Source organism: Diprion similis, chromosome 3 (assembly GCF_021155765.1).
Source record: "Diprion similis isolate iyDipSimi1 chromosome 3, iyDipSimi1.1, whole genome shotgun sequence".
NCBI lineage: Eukaryota > Metazoa > Arthropoda > Insecta > Hymenoptera > Diprionidae > Diprion > Diprion similis.
In genome coordinates, this window is record NC_060107.1 from 8,681,692 (window position 1) to 8,700,521 (window position 18,830).

The following is an 18,830-nucleotide window of genomic DNA, read 5'->3' on the forward strand; positions in this document are numbered from 1 at the left end:
AGCCTTACTTTTTTGCTCATTTGCGGAGCAAAAAATTCTTCGTCCTGGAATCGATTCGTACGACCATTTCTAGACTAATTGGACCACGAGGAACTCAGAAAACGCGGTAAAAGTAGCGTAGGATCAACAGCAGAGAAATGACGATCAAAATTTTTTGTTTTTTGGCTGTAACTTTTCAGCTGTTCCTCGCAGCGTATTGGGACTGCGCTTAATCGATTTCTCTCGTAAAATTACGTCGGAATATTGCCTCATTAAATTGATTGCAGCACTTCTCAAAATCGTCGAAATTTTCGCAAAAAATCCAACAGGGTTAGCCTCACTTTTTTGCTCATACTCGGATCAAAAAATTCTTCGTCTCTGAATCGATTGGTACGACCATTTGTAGACTAATCGGACCACTAGGAACTCAGAAAACGCGGCAAAAATAGCGTAGGATCGACAGCAGAGAAATGACGATCAAAATCCTGAGTTTTTCGGCTCTAACTTCTCAGCTGTTGCTCGCAGCGTATTGGGACTCGCAAAATTGCGTTGGAATAGCGCACCGAAAAGTTTTTTGCAGCATTTTCCAGATTTATCGAAATTTTTACCCAAAATGTAAAGGCGTTAGCCTACCTTTTTCGTGGGTCAAAAATCTCTCATTTCGTAATTGATTTGTATGATCATTCCTGGACGAATTGGATTTTCAGGAACTTAGAAATCACGACAAAAACAGAATAGAACTAATATCAGAGAAATTACGCAGGAAAAACCAGTCTCAGGGAAATTACGAAAGCATGTCCTCAGTATCTTTGCCGCAACTCATGATCCTTTGCTTGCAGTGCATTTGGATTGCGAGCAAAAGACTAGTCTCGCCGAATCACGTCGATATAATGCATCAGGAAATTGTTTTCAGCATATCATAAACTTTTCATATTATAGATCAACAATGTTTATTTATAATATATTTTTACAACGTATTATAACAAGTAACACCCCACTAACTATATTTTGATTTCATCATAACATCCATTTAATTTTTTATATATTATTCATCTTATAATTCATAAAAATCCATCACAATTATAATTTGCGGCAAATGGATATTTGCAATTCAAAAAACCGGAGGCAAGTTAAGTCAAGCTACCTTTTGTAGCTATTTTTCGCACACGAGTTAGTGAAAAAATCTCTGGCTAGTTCTCATACTCAAGAAGTCATCTCGCACAAACTCCTTAAGTAGAGTTTTGCAAGTCGGTAATAACTGTATTTGCGTATTGTTACATCATATTATTCAGCAAATACTTTTTCTCAGAAATGAAGAAAAACATCCCCCTGACGCATTGATTCACGACAACTCGCGACACACGAATTGTTACGGGTCCCGCATACTCCGACCTGAAGATGGCAGCCCCTGTTACACTTGTTTACAATTAGTTTTGTTTTTTACATTTCTTTAGTCAGCTGACTGGATCTCGTAGGCGAGGATCTCCTGTCACCTTTGTTGTCATAGTTCTAACCTTATAGTCCCACGGCTACATTAACGCATAACAAACGTATAAGGCCCAGTGACCATAATGTATAGCACGTGTCATCCAGCAGTAAGTATTTACTGGTCATCTGCAAATTCTCGTATCAGGCGTTAGAATATGTTTACAAGAGACATCTGCTAACTTTAAAATCACCTCCCTTATCAGAGATTACGGAATTTAACTGATACGCATTTTCTTTCAGTTTTACGATATAGAAAAACTCGGCTGCACGAATGCACTGCAAATCACGATTGCATTTCAAACATACATAGAGCTGTGCGAAGGTATGGATAAACTCGTCGACTTGATTAGATAATTGTGATCCAACACTTCAGACGACACTATCTGCAAGAGAGTTCTATCTGATTACAAAAGCCTTTGTCTTATTTTTTATTGTACCATATCAACTTCATACAACAACACAATAGCCGTACGTCAGTTTCTCATATCACCATATTTGTATAATATGAACCTAAAACGATTGGTGCGTTTCTCTTAATTCTTGTGGTATCTTATACATGCTTGCTGCCAATTTGTTTTCATATTTTTATGAAGCATAGAATTAATTACGTTATTGTATACCTGGAAGGAAACATTCATTTCATTTTCATTTCTATCACTCCTTTCAGTGAAACAGTTTTGGGATGTACAGTACAAGTATAACAAATTGCTTGACTTGATCTACCTGGAAGCTTGCACTACCAAATCGTCCCCACTGCAAAAATACATTCCATGGCCAGCAGTAAATACCATATCTTTGAATCATATCGAGCAAATGCAAAACGAATTGAAAAGTGAACGGTAAATTCAGAACCAACTGGTATCATATCTTCAACCACTTACTATTTGCAGAGAATGGATTGAGAATAATTTATGTTGTGTTTCTAGATTGACACTGGTTTTCGTAGAGGGAGACAGTACCAGTATTTATTACTGCGTTTCAGCTGGGCTTGTAAAACCGGCATCGCCAGAACAAAGCAAAAAATACAAAAAAAGGCAAGAGAAGAAAATTGAATTGGAAAGTGAAATAAGGAAAAATGCTTCGAATCTCTATGAATTAGCCACTTCGGTAGAAAGTAAAGAGTGTCAAAGCAATCTTCAATTGTCTGCAGAGGATTGAAACGCACAGTTTTGACTTTAAATATAAGTCAAATAGAACAATCGCTACATACAAAAATATAGTAAATAATTGCAGTCTTAGAAATTTTTTTCCTTGTATTTATTGTATGCATAATTTTACTTGGGCATATTATAAGTTTATAAATTTTCGAGTTATCACTAAAAACTACGCAATTAATTAATATAATATTGTATTAAGCTGCCACTGCAATTACACGTATCAAATAAATTAATACTTTAAAATCATCACGTAGGCATCATGGTTATTAGTGGTTTAGTATATAAACTATAAGGTATGAGGCACATACAGTTTTCTTTGTCATAATAGGTATGTTGAATATTAGGGATAGTATAATGAATGCATCACCGAACACATCTTAAGATCAAAACCTAACAATGTTATTAGGTATAAGTATGTTAAAATTGAGTGAGGAAATTTTTTTTACTGTACTAGTAAAAACTTTCAAAACACGAAGTTATATGACTATCTACAATTGAAGATTTATTGGGTATTTCATGTTGTATTTTATATTATATACACCATACAAATTTATTATTTCTCGAATACATGTTAGTATGTGCTTCGATTAAAGTCACGTGCAAATTATTTGTTCTCGTCGTAACTGCATACGATTGACGGCGGAAATAATGGAATTGAAACATTCGAAGTGGTGAATCGTATTGCTTGTTAAATAGATAGTTCAGTCATGCTTGATTATTATTTAATGCTTCGTAAAATACTAAACAATGTTAAAAAAACATGATGGTTAATAATAATAAATCAATCGAAAAGATACCGTAACGTGAGTAGTTTGGTAAGAATTGCTCTAGCCTAGAAATAAACGGAAAAATAATTTGTTTCCCGGATAACTGTTCAGTTTTGGCAGTTCAAAGTTGCGTCGATGATATAGAAGCAAAGTAAATGAACAATGACTGCAGAACAGTATACCTATTAGTATTTAGCTTATCAAGACGTGTTACTGTAACTATCAATAATTGTTGAAATTATTTCAACACATATTCAAAAATTACAATTTTCTCCATATCAATGAATCGAAGTTGACGTTAATACAAAAATCACATACATGTATTAGAATAAACTATGTTCTTGGCAACAACTTATTCTACGATTATGATTCATTATTTTGGATATGCAGTTCAAATGATTTGTTTTTGTTTCTTTTTATCTATATTAAAATTATTTTACTTTTGACCAATACGATCGAAATCTATATCTGATCGTTTACCTTCATTTTCTTATAAAGTATAGAATGTATCCTGTGAGATGATTTCTAAATAGGTATTTAAATTAGGCCGCTAATTAATCATACCACAGTTGCCTAATCACCGAAGGTACAAAACTGGATTAAAACTCCATAATGGGTCCATCAGACGTTTCTATGATAAAATATAACGTGAGCACCTTCTGATATTGATCAGTGTTGATTATAATATATTATAAAAATGCTTTATAAAATAGTTACCCAATAATTTTTATTTTTTATTTACCATTGTATTAATTTTTTAATGCAATAAGGCAACTATGTATCGAGTTTTTCTCGAAACTATCACAAATATTTGCATTATTTTTATCGATCATATTTTATTTTTATTAACCAATATCTCACGGACAGTAGTTTAAGAGAAGTGAGTTTTTCACCCAAAATAGAAAAGCAATTCCGAAAGCATATTCAAAATTATTAGAGAATATCAGATTGGTTGGTACGAATTTACCAAAATAAATTCTAGTTACTTAACGCGGTTCTTGCGTAATGAATTTTTTTTTTTTTTTTTTATGAGCAAACTTTTAAAACTTCATCAAAATAATCTGTAACCTTGATCGTTACATTGATTGTCAATTGTGAAAAGTAAAACTGATACCACGTAACCTGGTCCAAAGATTTATAGTATAATAGTATAATAAAAAAATTGCCTTTGAAATGAGAAAGACTTGTGTTTGTAAAAACTAATTGTATTCTCAATTCGTATATTTTATCATACTAAAACGCTTTACAAGCCTGTAAATATCGACAAAAGTGAATGTATTACATCAATGCACTTTGGAACGATGTTAGCATTTTCTACATAAACACATGATATGGAGTATGTCTGCTCTTTTCCCGTACTGTCCGAAAGTTAACCTCCATTTGAAACCAATGGGAAAAAAAATAACCAGTGTACTTTAGAGGATCAATCTCTACTTTAGTGCTGTGATCTTGAGAGTAAAATTGAATTGTGCATCGATTAGTTATCTAACAGACTGTGAGCAAATAGCATGATTATTATAACTTCCGTTTCAAAAAGCAAGTTTTCTTTTGGCCAATACTGAGTATATACACATACTTTCAGAAAATTGAATTATACACTTTTGATGTTAGAAATTTAATCTTTTTATAATTCAAAGGCAATATCTCATAATAATACAATTAGAGGACGTAGTTTTTACATAACTAGTTATCGCAAATGTGCAACTGTAGTTGAGAAAATAATATATAATTAATTCTTGATTCATGATCGAGTGAATAATTAATAATTATGTCGTACACATAGAAAAGAAAACATGCTGACGTGGAGAATATTACATTGGAATTAGCTACGTGTTGGAAGCAAATTATATCACTGCAAAATAAATTTTGTGAATGAAACTTATAGCTCTTATGCGAATGAACACTAAAAAACTACATAGTCTGCCTCTGTAACGATTGTAGCTAGCACCAATCGGCCATGTATGTGAAATCTCTGAAGAAGTTTTGTTCTTGATCATTGAGCGGTCGAGGATCCTTGGGTGGTGTTAACTGTGGTTTTTCTGATGTGAATTCTTCGTCAAAATTACTAACGTCTTCTACGAAATTCTGGAAAAGAAGAAAAAAAAAACAAGTGATTGATGAAAGTAATGTACTTACTTTATGAATTGTAAATATTCAAGTGATTAGCACAATGATCGAGATACATCGATTTTTCGACAGTTTAAAATTCGGTGTTGGACAACCATGCTTACAATCACTGGTACAAACGGTGGTTTAACACGTCTCAGCAACAAATCATCCCAGGAAATATTTCTGAAAAACGCTTGTTTCTTAACATCCTCTGCATCCCTTTCGCTACTACCCAATCGTCTATCTGGATTCTTTCTAAGTAGCTGTAAGAAAACGAGGAAATTACGTCTAGGTTTTAAACCGCTGTAAAGCGTGCAAGGATCTTTCGACTGATTCTTACCCTTCTCATTATTGCAATAGCCTCTAGAGATAAAAATCGTGGATAGCGAACTTCGTCGTTCACAATCGAATCAAATACTTCCTCTTCGTCATCTCCAGGGAATGGAGACTGCAAAATAGAAATTTGTTAAATTTGAGATTGTACAAATAATGTTTTTAACAAAAGTCTTCAGTGATAAATGTTTCTCAAAGCTTACCTCACCGACCAGCATCTCAAAGATTAGGACACCCAGACCCCACCAGTCTACCGCTCGAGTGTATGAAGTCTCGGTAAGAACTTCGGGTGCCAAGAATTCTGGGGTTCCACAGAAGGTGCCTGTTCTATCCCCAAATCCCATTCCTTCTTTGCACAGTCCAAAGTCTGCTATTTTTACGTAACCTTCAGTGTCCAGCAATAAATTATCCAGTTTCAAGTCTCTGAAAGGATCATATCAAACGTGGTGACTTTGAGTTCGAGCATTATGTACTTTTAGCTAGCTTTATATTGACAAAAATTATATTACCTGTATATAATACGACTCTCATGCAAGTATTGCAATCCGAGAACAACACAGGCTGCATAAAACACAGCACGTGGCTCGCCAAATACGTCTGCGTGAATGTGCATCATCAGGTCACCACCGGCTGCGTATTCCATAACGAAACACACGTGTGCCTGCAAATAAAAAAAAAAACAAAGATTCAGATCGTGAGTTATTACAAGGATGAGGAAGAAAGTGTTAAAAAATTAGAACTGATGTGTTTACCTCAGTTTGGAAGCAAGCAAAAAGATTGACAAGGAACGGGTGGCGTGTTGTATTTGCAACCTCAAATATCCGTTTCTCAGAAAGTAAAGACTCAACCTCGTCCCTCGCAATGATGTCTCCTTTCTTCAATGCTTTAATAGCAAAGTATTCCCCAGTATTTCTGTACTGTGATAAAATAACTTTGCCAAAATGACCACGACCAAGAACAGACAGTAATCTGAAATTTTCTAAGGTCATTCCAGTCACTTGAGAGTGTCGCTTTGACTCGTAGGCAACGTCTTTAAACGGCATTGGCCTACCGGGCAGCTCGTACACAATCTGAAAATTTACATGTTGTTATATGAAACCTGTTACATACGTTTTATAACATGAAGTAAAGACAAGTTATTATCCAATATGTTAATTATCATCAGCCATAAATGTGCGACTCAATCAGCATAAGTACCTGTTAGTCACATGACAACTTTACACCTTTATTTTATCGAATACTTTGTAAACTAAACAAAAGATTAATTTCGTTCAGTATTCACGCTCTTATGATTATAATATTCTTCCAAGATTAGTAACAGCTCACGAAAAACTTCACGTTCTTCATAATTATCATACAGATGTACAAACATTGCGCATTAAGTATTATCATTATAGGCGGGTTAAAGCAGTCATCTTTTATGTATACTATTTGGAAGCTACTTGGCATAATCAAATGATGGGCAATTTGGTCTATTCTATCACAACACTGTTAGAAAATATCTTTTAAATTATTCGAAAATGCCTATAAATCTGACATTGGAGATTGTTGAATTAGTTAAAAACAAATCCCCTCCAAGATTATTCTATTCAACTATGTATTTGTTTGAATCAAGTACCGTAAGAATTTATTTAAACAAACCTTCACAACGATATTCTTCAAAGTTTAACGAATTTGAAGAGTTATAAAATATTACCGAAAAATCGCAGGAACATTTCTACTTGTGAACCGTTTCCTTCTATAGTTGATATGATCTGCGAAATTGTTTGCAGAAGATGAAGAGCAAAGAAGCTAAGAAATTTGAACAAGTATGGAAATTTGTATTTTACTGAAAAGCTAGAATAGAAAACTTGAGAAAAATTATTCAATGAAGTCATCAACACCATTTTTGATTTGAGAACTGCAAATTGTGCAAGAAAAAAAGCAAGGGAAGTCGAGAACTTGTAAGCCTAGCATAGACATCACTATATTTTATTGAAAGCTGTGGCCGGTGATAAATGGTAAATTTATTGCGCATAATGGACAATAAGAACTGTATTGTAAGCAAGGATTCAAAGCAGGGTGGGAAACATGCGACAATTACAGAGGAGAAAAAAAAACATCTACTCCTTTACAAACGAACAAAAAAAAAGCTCAGAAGCAAGCGAATTACACCAGTCACATCATTTACATTATGCAACTTATCAAAGAGGATGTGGTTCGATACAACCTATAAATACTCTCTGTCAAATTTACTCTTTACTGTAAGTTGAATTTTTTTAGAGTAACAGAGAATAGGTGAATAACGATAATAAATCAATTCAATGACAATTTGTCTTTATAAAGATTTTATCAGGATTTTTCTTAATTGCAACACACATTCGTCATGAATCTTCTATAAAGTGTAAACAAATTGATAAGTAGTGATGCGATGGCTTATTTTGCGACATCATAGAAATAAAATAAAAAAACAGGCAGATAAAGCCATGCTGTGTGTAGTAGGAGGTAGGTACCTCATCTTCAGGGAACTCGACGACAGGTTGGGGCGAGGGGGTGCGTGGAGAGGATGGTGCGATCAGCACGGGGTGGGGCTCTGTCACAACGGGCCTCAAACTCGCCCCCTGAGGCCCCCCCTTCTCCTCGTTGTGCAGGAAATCAAACTCTCTTAACGCACTCTGCAACTACATTACTACCTGCTTAAATCTAATAGGCTGTGTATTGCTATCGTCGATATTTATTTTTTCCCATCAGAATTTTAATTTGACCAAAACTACCTATTTTACTCAAAGTTTATATGAAATGTACAACTTTATAGGGAAACATGAGCATTGCTATGCAATGTAAGAATTTCGTCAAAAAATGACATCATTTCATGTTTTGTTTTATTCATATTTTCTCTTGCGTTAATTGATCGAATGATTGTTTTAATACTGTGTTCAAATTAGGTATGTGTTAAGTTCAATAGTAAAACTAATTAGTACGCATCGTGCAGTATTGTATAAAAGTGTTTGGAAAATAAATAAATGAAAAAAAAAAATTTCGGCAATATAACAGTAGCTTTGCGTTAAAGTGTAGTAATTTGCGTTGGATCGTGACTTATATACAATACTACATTATAATATGCAAAACTACAAGCCAGTGCTTGATTATCGTAAATAATACGCTGTGCTGCGGGTAAGGCAAAATTTTTTGTTTTTTTATTACGCTATGTATAACAGCTTAAATAAAACGCAGGTGAAATACTTAATTCTGCAAGTTTGAAATCGCATTCGTATCACATAAAAAACGTTGCACATAGAGGCGACCATAATACCGCATTTATTCACTTATAACTGTCACAATAGCCACATCGCAAATGACAATCAATTCGTGAGAAAAAAACAATCAGCACTAGATAAACGAGACAAAAAGAAAAAGATTTTTTCAACAGTTTCTGCATAAGTGAACAAACATTGTAAACGTTAACGATTGCGTCGTCATTGTACATACCCATTACAGTTTTCACGGTAATGGGCAAAAGTAAAATACGTATAATAGGCACAGGTGTAAAATATAAGTGTATATAACTAAGTACATACCTCTTGGTCTAGTTTCGGTGGTGGCGGAGGAGCTGGCATCGATGGTTTCTTGGTAATTGAGGGAGGTGGTGGCGGCGGATGATCCGGAGGATGAGGTAAAACTGGACTACCAGTTGCTACTCCCATTCCCAACGGTCGCGCACCTCCTAAACCTCCTTTGTCAGGATCGGGCTGTTCTCCAGGAGTCTCTGGTTTATCTTCAGGCCAATTTTCGAAGGACAAACGCAGCGGTTGCGGTCCTGAAAATTTTTATAGGGCACTTTAACGATCATCGAACATCCGGAATGATGGAACATTATACAGAGGAACAGCAGTAATCACTAGGTGAAATACCAGCAGAATGAGATATGGTTTTTACCAGATGGTGGACTTTCTGATCTTCTGCTGTTGTGTATCGAAGGTGTAGAACGCTTCAATAGTCTGCCCCAAGTAGCGACATTGATGTTCATTTGATTCGGACGAGGGAAGTTCTTGACTTGCTGTTTGAAAATTTTTCGCTGACGTTGCAGCTTTGGCTTTCTTGAGATCATTGGATTTAGGAATTTTATTTCTGCAAAAAGTAGCCCTTGAGGTTCGAGCTGCAATGCCATACCATGCCGCACGTCATCTATGAATTCTTCTAGACGCAAGAACTTCACTGCACACAGCGATCTCCAATCTTTCCAGTAAATTCCTATTTCCAGTTCTCGCGACTTGTCTAGTTCAATGGAGAACCTTGAAAAAAAAAAAAAAAGAACCAGGGTATTTGCATTGGAAAATCGTGGTAAGTAGCATCGATCATATTAACGGTCTTACGAATAAAGCTTCACAATCATTTACCTCTGATCCCAAGCCTGCTGGGAGCATGGGCGCCAGTTAGTTTGTGCTACTGTTTGATTATCCAATTTAATAACTGCCATTATGTCATCTGCAAAATAAACAGACCTTAATAAAAGTTATTAAAAGAGCTTTCGCGGCGAGTGATTTTGATTGAATAAAAATTTTTCCACAGTACTCACTGCTAGTTTCATCCTTCACACTGTAAGATTTGCTCGAGCTGCGCCCTGTCACCCCTTTGACAAAGCTGCGCAAATCCGGGCTTGCTGGTTGTTCTCTTCTGGTTCTACCCGGCACTTCCTCGGCTAAATCTTGACACCCCATTAATCGTACCTGAGAGATAAAATCGATAACTGTAAAATCTAGAATACAGTAATTTCCTATTATCGAAGGACTGGATGTTTTCGACAAATCGGACTTTTTCGTATGATCTATATCTTTTGTGATTGTGACGTAACATGTACCTCCAATTGTCCAGTGACTGCAGCGCATCTTGATACGGAAGCAGGTACAGCAGCTCTACCTTCGAGAGGTCCACGAAAAGGTTGCAGAGAAGTGTAGGTGACAGGAACGGGACTGGCAGCCTGTACACTCGCAAGTTCTCGTTTTAATTGTGTAGCGGTAGCACTGTCAGGGGGCAATTCTTGTCTTCTGAGTTCCAGCGACAGTCTGAGGAGGTCTAATTTCCTGCTGGACTCTGCGAGACTCGCTTGTGCCTGTAACAACAAATAAACTGAATATAAAAGTGATATGGCAATGTAGATCTGTATCGCTGGGAATTAGGAGTGTTAACCAGCAATATGTGTTACGATTACAGATTTGCAGAATCTTGTGTAACGTTAACCATCCTACGATTTTAGAAAATGTAAAAATGGAGTTAACTGCCCCAGAGGAGTTAAACAAAGAAATATCTTTGGGTTTCACCGAGTCCGATAGCATCGGAGAAATTTACACGAAATTTATTATGAATTTCAATGCGAATTCAAATGGATTCACTTGAATTTCGTGGGGTTTTACGTACACAGACTTGTGGGTAGATTATAAGAACGATTGACCCCTCACTTTTGATTGATCGTTAATCTCTTTTTCAAGCGTTAGGCTCTCAAATTATTGTCAAAGAACACATATAGCAATATGTTACTTACACAAGGTTCAAATTTATCTTGCATTCATTTCGCGATCCTGGTCGATGAATAAACGATACACGGTACTAATAAGGCTATTAATATTTATTAACAGTATCATTATGATTAACGGTACATCGTATAACGTGAATTAGTGTTGCAATTTCGTCGGCCGTACGTATAAAAGATCTGCACAAGTTCACTGCTTCTAAAAGTTTGTATTTTGTGTATCGGGTAAAAAAAAATAAATTCAAAGAGAAAAAGAAAGAAAGAAGAGAGCGGCAAAGTTAAATAAAAATAAAAATTGTCAAATCATACCCACGCAATTTTAACTTACAATTCGATTCACCGATATCGTAGATCGATTTGTATGAGTAAAAATCATCAGACCTCCGTCTAACATTGCAAAAACAATATTATAAGAAAAGGATGAAAACGGAAAACAAAAGGGAAGATAAAAATGGAAATAAAAAATTGATCCATAAGTGAGGTTTTCATGGATTACGTCGTGATGATTCACACCAGATCTCAATTTATTATTATAATGCAAAATTTTAAAATTTGCATATCTATAGTTCACCGTGGAGCAATGGAAAAAATAAAAAAATTATAATAATACTCCTACGAAACGCCGTTTTTCGAGTTACGAGGTGCCTGGGAAATGATATCTTTATTTCTCCTAATCCAGGCTCCAGGTCGCCGTTCAATATCGCCAAGAGATCTGGACCGCCCTCTGGGCCCCGCGTCCTCCTCGAAGAACCTTCTACAGTGCTCGCATGAGCAGGATGGATTTTTCGAGGGTCCAATGTGGTGTCCGGGTTTTCTAAAAGCGCCAACAACCGCACCGAACACCGACGCCTTGAGTATGTGGTCTGTCTTTTCGCCCTGAGGCGTCGTGAAGGGTGAAGTAACGCGCGATTCGACCTTATCTCTCGCCGGCGAAGGACTCTTCGCACCAAAGGGTCCGATCTGGTCCTTGAAACCGCGCAACGTTGTTTTCCCCGCGGTATCGCTCATGCATCCGCGGTCCTCCGGCTCCCTGGAAGGGGCCTGAACCTGTTGGGCCTCCTTACTGGGCCTGCGAACGGTCGAGTCCCTTCTAACATGTCGTGAATTCTCGTCACTCGAAACGAAGCTCCAGCCTAATTCCGCGCTGTCGTCTGACTCTGCAGCGCTCTCCGGAGATGACCAGCCGACCTGGTGCTTGTCGAGGAACTCCTTCATCTTCCTGTTCTGCAGAAGCTGCCGTCTTTCGATCTGAGGTGAACGCCAAGTCTTGGAGCGTTTCTCGCGGCTCTCCGCGTCCTCGTCCCAGGCCGTTTCAAGCCTGCCGATCCTCTCGCGGTCGGACGAATTAGCGTACTCAAAGCTGTCGCATGGGGTGAGTCCGGACTTGCTGTTGAGGAGAGACTCTACGTCGGATATTGTGTCTTTCCACGACGTTGCCGTCGCCGAATCATACGAGTCAGGGTGCGGGTTCAGACCCACACACGACGAGGCCGCTGACCAGGGCGTTGAGTCCAGATCCCGGATCCGGCTGTAAGAACTAAATTGCGAGGGGTAAAGCGAGCTGAGAACATCGTCGGTCTCATAGCCCCGGGAACTCGCCAACGAGGGCATCCGCATCGGGGCTTGTTTGAAACTTTCGCAACTGAGTTCCTCCGACCGCTTAAGAAAGGCCTTGTCGTCCTGGAGGCCGCGAGGAAGACGCGTTTCCTCAGCCCGCGAGTGCGTCACTCGAACTCGATCGCTCTCGAATATCGTCCGCGGTTTTTCTGCGAGCCTCTCGGAGGCCTCAGACGAGTCCGAGTAACTGCTGTCCTCTGCTTCATCCTCATCCTCTTCCTCTTCTTCTTCGTCTTCCTCCTCGGATCCCGTGCAGTAAACATCGATGTGCACGGTCCTGGATTTCCGCTTGGCTGTGTCCTCTTTACCCGAGGAATTGGCCGCCCCGGTTGTTTCTGATTGTGAGTCGCGAATTGGGGGAATATTAGACTTTTCACTTGTCACGCCCACCGACAACGACGACGATGAAGAGCCTGGTACCACTTCTTTTTTTTCTTGCTAAAAACAGATCAAGGCAATTTATACATCATTGTTGTATTTGTTGCTTTTTTTTTTAAAGCAGTTTCTTTTTTTAGTTCTATCTTGATTTGACTTTATTGTCCCCTCGGTTCAACGGTTCCCATTCGCAAGAGATGTTTTATCACCACAGCTTGTGATGCTTTTCATTTTTAATCTATTTTTAAAAGCTTTGTATGCTGCGGTGTTTCCCAACTTTTGCATAACGGTATGGTTTGAATTTTTTTTTTTTTTTTTTTAACCCAAAAAATTGCATTTTACTACATTTAGAACGTATATGAATGTCTTAAATACCCGTTGACAAGATAGAAAGTTAATCTAAATATTAGCTGATATCGTTTTCTTTCTTCGAAGCAGTGAGGATGCTAAACTGATTTTTATTCGCTATATCATCATATTTTTGCTCGTAAAATTAACTTTTACAAAATCTTTTGCGTGCGATATCTATATTTCGTATAGAAATTTCACTAAATTACATAGAATTCAATAAATAATGTATTTTAATAATGAGAAAGAAAAAGTCACAGTTAAAGAAAGAAGAAAAGTGCATTTGGTACATTTAAAATGACTCTAAATAAGTTAACTCTGCAAAATATATTACGAACACGTTTCGCCTCACAACGGTTAACCAAATTTTAGGCAATCCTAAAGTTTATTTTTTTTTTTTTTTTACTTCTCCTTCTAGAAATGTATGTACATCGTTACATTAGATTATATTACTATCTTGAATCTAACGATATATGAAAGCTATCGAAAATCACACTAACGTGAACAAACGGCCGTATGCAAGAATCTATAATATAACAATAAAAAACAAACCTGTCCAGTCCAGAAATCGCGTTCATTAAACTTCCGCAAAAGACCAGGTGCGGTTTTCCTCCTTGTTTCGTAATGCTTGAAATTGGTGCCTTGAAGCAAAGAAGGAACAGAGCTAAACGACGTCTGAGTCTGAACATCGGTAGTCTGCGAAGCAGCATCCTTGCTGTTGCCCGATCCACCATAATCATTCGAACAATGAATCCCCTTGGTGGTTGGATTGAACCCGTGACTTCTGCCAGGCACCCTGGTGCAAAAGTGAGTAGTGAAAGCCTTCCTACCGGAAGTAATGCCTTCGAGACAGTCCTCGCAGGCCTCAGGAACGGGTTTAAAGAATCCGCTTTTAGCATGGTGTCCGCAGAAGCGGTCCGTGCATTGCGGATTGGCGTTGTCAGGAACCCGCGGCTCCTCGGCGGTGGATAAAACGATGCTACAGGTGCTCTTGCAGCGTCTATTGTACTGTTGACAAGGTCGGCGGTGCGGTAGACTGGAGTAAGACTGCGGTGAAAACTGTTCGCTGTTGTACCCAGAGTCGGATACATTGACGCCGAGGTGTCGGGGAGCGGAAGTGGCAGGTGTGGTCGAACTTCCGGAGAATGGTCGAGGCGGCGGCGTCGATGTGAAGAGGATGTTTCCCCGCTGAAAGGCGTAGGAGCCGGCGGGATTCCTCTCGACGTCCCCCGGGTCTCGGCCCCACTTGTAGACCATTTGAACGCCCCCGTTTCCCGCTGCTTCCTGACATCCGGTGGAACTGTTCCGCGGTTCCAAAGCGACAGCCTGATCGCCGCTTCGTCGTATCGTTACCTCGGCTCGGACCAGCCACGGAGAAGGCGTATCCGGAGTATGAGATCGGCCGTACATCGCGGCGAGATCACCGGCTTCTATTCGCCTGCAGCGGGCGGGAAGACGATGATGAAGACGAGGATGGAGGCAGGATAATGAAAAGGGTCCTCAGGTGTCGCGCCATGCCGTTTCTCTTCCTGGATTCCACGAGTAATGCCCACTCGCTCGCTCTCCTTCTCTTTCGCAAAGGGAAAGACGGACAAAGAGAGAGAGAGAGAGAGAGAGAGAGAGAAAGAGAGAGAATGTGGCAACGACACGGTCCACCACGTCGTCGTCGACGACGTCGCGGTAGGTGCGTATATAATTAGCGCGATAAATTTGGATCGATGTGTATATATAAAGTAGAGTAGGTGGTAGGTACGATGTGTGCGGACGCCGAATATTACTCGAAAACGGGACAATTTTTTCCCTCGAAACTTTTTTATACACACACGCACAAACACTTTTTCCAGTTGTTACTCCCTCATCAGGTCGCTCCTCGTCTTCTTTCCAAAACTTTACTGACGCGGGAGTTGAAAGATGACGTAGAAACGGTCAGTTCGTATATTAAAAACAAAACTTCTCTCCTTCTTCACTCGTCTGGAGGTCTGATTCATACCCCGGTACAGATTCGCACACACGGACGAACTGGACAGATATAACATCCTAGGGTGACATCGGACACTGGAAGCACCTGTTGCTCCTCACCGCGAACCGGGTGTAGAGGTCTATTTTTGAGATCCGGTATCCAATCTGGTATCAGAGATTCACTTGGAAATATAGATCACAGAGGACAGACGCTTCACCGAGAGGATACGACACCGTCTGCCAACCGGAGTCGCGGATAGCTGCGCAGTGAATCACTCACACCGCAAGAGTTTCACCCCTCAAGTGATTCTGCGACGTTATAGGGTTCAAATCCGGTCTAAAAGAGACACTCCTTTCTCCAAAGTAGCGGTGAGTGATATGCGGATCAATTATCGAGGCAACTCGTCAAGTATCGGTAACTGCGGTACTTCCTGCGCCTCTTCAGGATCTCGAGCGATCCTGTGTAAGGATCTGCGGAAACTTGTGTGAAAAACTCGGGTGATAGAGAGAAAAAGAGAGAGAGAGAGAGAGAGAGAGGGAGAGAGAGTTGTCCGTGGCGTTTTGGGAAGGGATGCAGGTCGCGTAGACGCTCGGATGAAACTAACGCGACCTGAAATGGCGTCTTCGGGGAAGAAGCGCGGGGTAGTCGGTCGAGAGTTTATTTTAAGAGCAACGCGCGCATCAGCATCAGCATCAGCATCAGCATAAGCGTTACACGTCTCCAAGGAGAAATCTCGATTCAGCAGCACAGAGAGAACGGCTTACCGATATCGTCTCTACGGGCGATTAAAACCGGCTAAAGACCCGCAGACACAGTGAATTGCTCTCGTTCAAGAGATGCATTCACGCTTCATCCTTATACACCACTCGAGACTAACGACGATCGTCATTCAAACGCGTTGAAAAGAGCTTGAAATGGACACGCGTGTACGTAAGCTTCTCGATTCTTTTTGCAGACGGATCCGCACCGCTCGACTTTCAAACGTGCAGGTTTTTTTGTTTTTTTTTTATAAAATCTTTTTTTCAATCTTCTTTTTAATTTCCATGTCGAAAAAAAATCTAAACTGTGATACCGAAGTGCAGAAGGTTTTATAATATGTACTGTCTGTTATTTTTATGCCGTTATGCATTGTGCAGTTTACTCACGTATATTGCACTTTATGTAAGTAATTATTACTTGGATAAAGTAATTATTGTAATTTTTTTCTTTTCGTTTCGTCTCGATGTGCAAATTTTTTTTTTTTTTTTTCATCAAAACCGACCACAGCTCATGTGTTTAGAATAACTTTTGTGTATTCCGGAGTTCGCTAAGCACTGCAGGAAGTTGTGAAATATCTTTACTAAGAATTATAATAAAACACTGAGAAAACGAGAATTAATCGTTATTTAGTTTCTTTCCAATCTTTGAACTGCAAAAGAAAACTTGTCTTTTTCCTCTTCAATTAATAAAATATACATTTTTCGTATATCTGAGGGAAAAATAAAACAACATTTTGCACTCAAGAAAGGATTTTTCATTGATTTTTGTGCTTCAAATAAAGTAAGAATAAAAAAATTTAGTTACATTGAATATCGAGCTTTTTTGTTCAACGATAAGAAAAAAAAGAACAAAAAAAAAAAAAGAAGAGAAAATCACAAATATTTTCCACTCTGCACGTGAAGAACGAATTGCAAAGCATGAAACCTTGACGTAGAAATCGTCGAAATTTATTTCCGATGGTTTAATTTTAGTTACCTTTGTACTGCAGACTTCGCATCAATATTATTTATGTTTATACATAATGTCTTCGTCCAGTTTGCCTCGGCTCTTCTATTTCTTTCGTATCGGACGCATGCGACGGGGGTATATAAATTTAGGTATAATATGTGTAACGACGTCAGCTTACCTCGGTCAGAGCCTTTTTGTCGGCAACTTTAGCGCTCTGCAAAAGGCGAATGACGTTTTTAGCCCCCTCGACGACAGCAGCTTCGATCAAGAGTCGATGTCGCAGTTCCTCGACTCTCTCTTCCAGCGCCAGTTCAAGGTTTGGCTCGTACTTATCTGGGAGAATAAGAATAGAGATTTTTATCCATTTGTATGGTACAAAGAAGCGCGATGCGAATTAAAATAGTACAAAGAGATTCGTCGCCTATACATTTAACTTCAGATTTTGTTACAACTATATTTTCCGCAATGCAATATGCGTAATATTAATGGATAAAAATTTAGTTACGGTGGAATTGCGATGCTTTAATTGTTGAACAGCTTCCTTGCGATATCGCGATAATATAGACAAACGTGACGAAAGCTACGAAAAGCAAAAAAAAAAAAGGACGTGGTTAATGTACGAATCATTCGTTCGGAACATAATTTTGCGCTTCTGAATATTATATTGCAATTCAATGTAATTGGCACGTGCAATTTTGACTCGGCAACAACAAAATACATTATTACGCACAAGGCTTACTTACTGCGCAAAAGTTATACATATTTTATATATACATATGTTTGTGCGTGTGTGTGTGTAATATTTCGAAATACGAAATTGTAAAACAAAGAATAAAATAAATAAACCTTTTCATCTCACACACGTTATGTAAAAAAAAATGTCTTTCAATAAAATATTGTCTGAATTTTTACATTTGATAATGAATTATTTTCTTACTTCTACTGCTACTCATTGTCATCATTATAACAATAAAAACGTATAATTGAAATCACACGAGCAAATTATGCGCATACTTTGTACATTAACCATAATTCTTTTTCATTAAGGAAAGAAAGTGTGAAAAAGATCTTCTCATCTGACAGTTTCTTTGTTTAAAGTAGAAAAGAGAGCAGATTTTTTTTTTATTCTATTTTTTTTTTTTTCTTGCCCAGTAGTGTAAAAAGTAGAATGAAATTTCCTGGATAAGTTGCGATGAATCACCGTAGGCCACTGTAAATCCGTTGAAAATAAGATTCAGCTGAAACGAAACTGTTGCGCGTGTATACATATTTATGTATAATATGTATAACAATATTTCCTCGTCGTTAGATGACCTGCGTGTTCAACACGTATGTAGGTATATATATATATATATACACATATTATATATTATATTATATACCTATATTCACGGTAAAACGCGGCGCAGGGAACTTTGCGAAGTAATAATAGCCGTTGGTGTACGAGAGATAAATATATGTACATACAATATACACAAACACAC

At 38.3% G+C, this 18,830-nt stretch overlaps 3 protein-coding genes across 7 annotated transcripts in view; 1 reads left to right on the plus strand and 2 right to left on the minus strand.

Moving 5' to 3' along the window:
- The first annotated feature begins 1,446 nt into the window (after positions 1-1,446).
- Positions 1,447-3,642, plus strand: LOC124404391. Of its 2 annotated transcripts, none has more exons than XM_046878481.1 (4): positions 1,447-1,574; positions 1,708-1,789; positions 2,135-2,306; positions 2,394-3,642. In XM_046878481.1, the coding sequence occupies exons 1-4, from the start codon at positions 1,551-1,553 to the stop codon at positions 2,623-2,625; spliced, it is 510 nt and encodes a 169-aa protein (XP_046734437.1). In that variant the 5' UTR covers positions 1,447-1,550; the 3' UTR covers positions 2,626-3,642. The 2 variants fall into 2 exon arrangements, with proteins under 2 accessions (XP_046734437.1, XP_046734438.1); XM_046878482.1 differs by lacking the exon at positions 1,447-1,574 and adding an exon at positions 1,592-1,625.
- A 163-nt stretch (positions 3,643-3,805) lies between these two features.
- The window catches only part of LOC124404386 (serine/threonine-protein kinase N), a 37,587-nt gene continuing 22,562 nt past the window's right edge, over positions 3,806-18,830 (minus strand). For 2 of the 4 annotated variants that reach the window (XM_046878470.1, XM_046878473.1), the window contains 13 exons: positions 17,525-17,679; positions 10,671-10,922; positions 10,389-10,539; positions 10,210-10,297; positions 9,749-10,104; positions 9,391-9,629; positions 8,326-8,493; positions 6,586-6,903; positions 6,343-6,494; positions 6,037-6,256; positions 5,841-5,948; positions 5,623-5,763; positions 3,806-5,476 (listed from right to left, as the gene is read on the minus strand). In XM_046878470.1, the coding sequence (XP_046734426.1) occupies positions 5,333-5,476; positions 5,623-5,763; positions 5,841-5,948; positions 6,037-6,256; positions 6,343-6,494; positions 6,586-6,903; positions 8,326-8,493; positions 9,391-9,629; positions 9,749-10,104; positions 10,210-10,297; positions 10,389-10,539; positions 10,671-10,922; positions 17,525-17,679 (2,492 nt within the window). In that variant the 3' untranslated portion in view covers positions 3,806-5,332. The remainder of the gene's footprint in view (positions 5,477-5,622; positions 5,764-5,840; positions 5,949-6,036; positions 6,257-6,342; positions 6,495-6,585; positions 6,904-8,325; positions 8,494-9,390; positions 9,630-9,748; positions 10,105-10,209; positions 10,298-10,388; positions 10,540-10,670; positions 10,923-17,524; positions 17,680-18,830) is intronic. The other 2 variants (XM_046878471.1, XM_046878472.1) reach the window with 2 other exon arrangements.
- On the minus strand, positions 11,418-15,545 carry LOC124404388. The gene is made up of 2 exons (XM_046878476.1): positions 14,232-15,545; positions 11,418-13,394 (listed from the first exon to the last, which is right to left on the minus strand). The coding sequence occupies exons 1-2, from the start codon at positions 15,087-15,089 to the stop codon at positions 11,952-11,954; spliced, it is 2,301 nt and encodes a 766-aa protein (XP_046734432.1). The 5' UTR covers positions 15,090-15,545; the 3' UTR covers positions 11,418-11,951.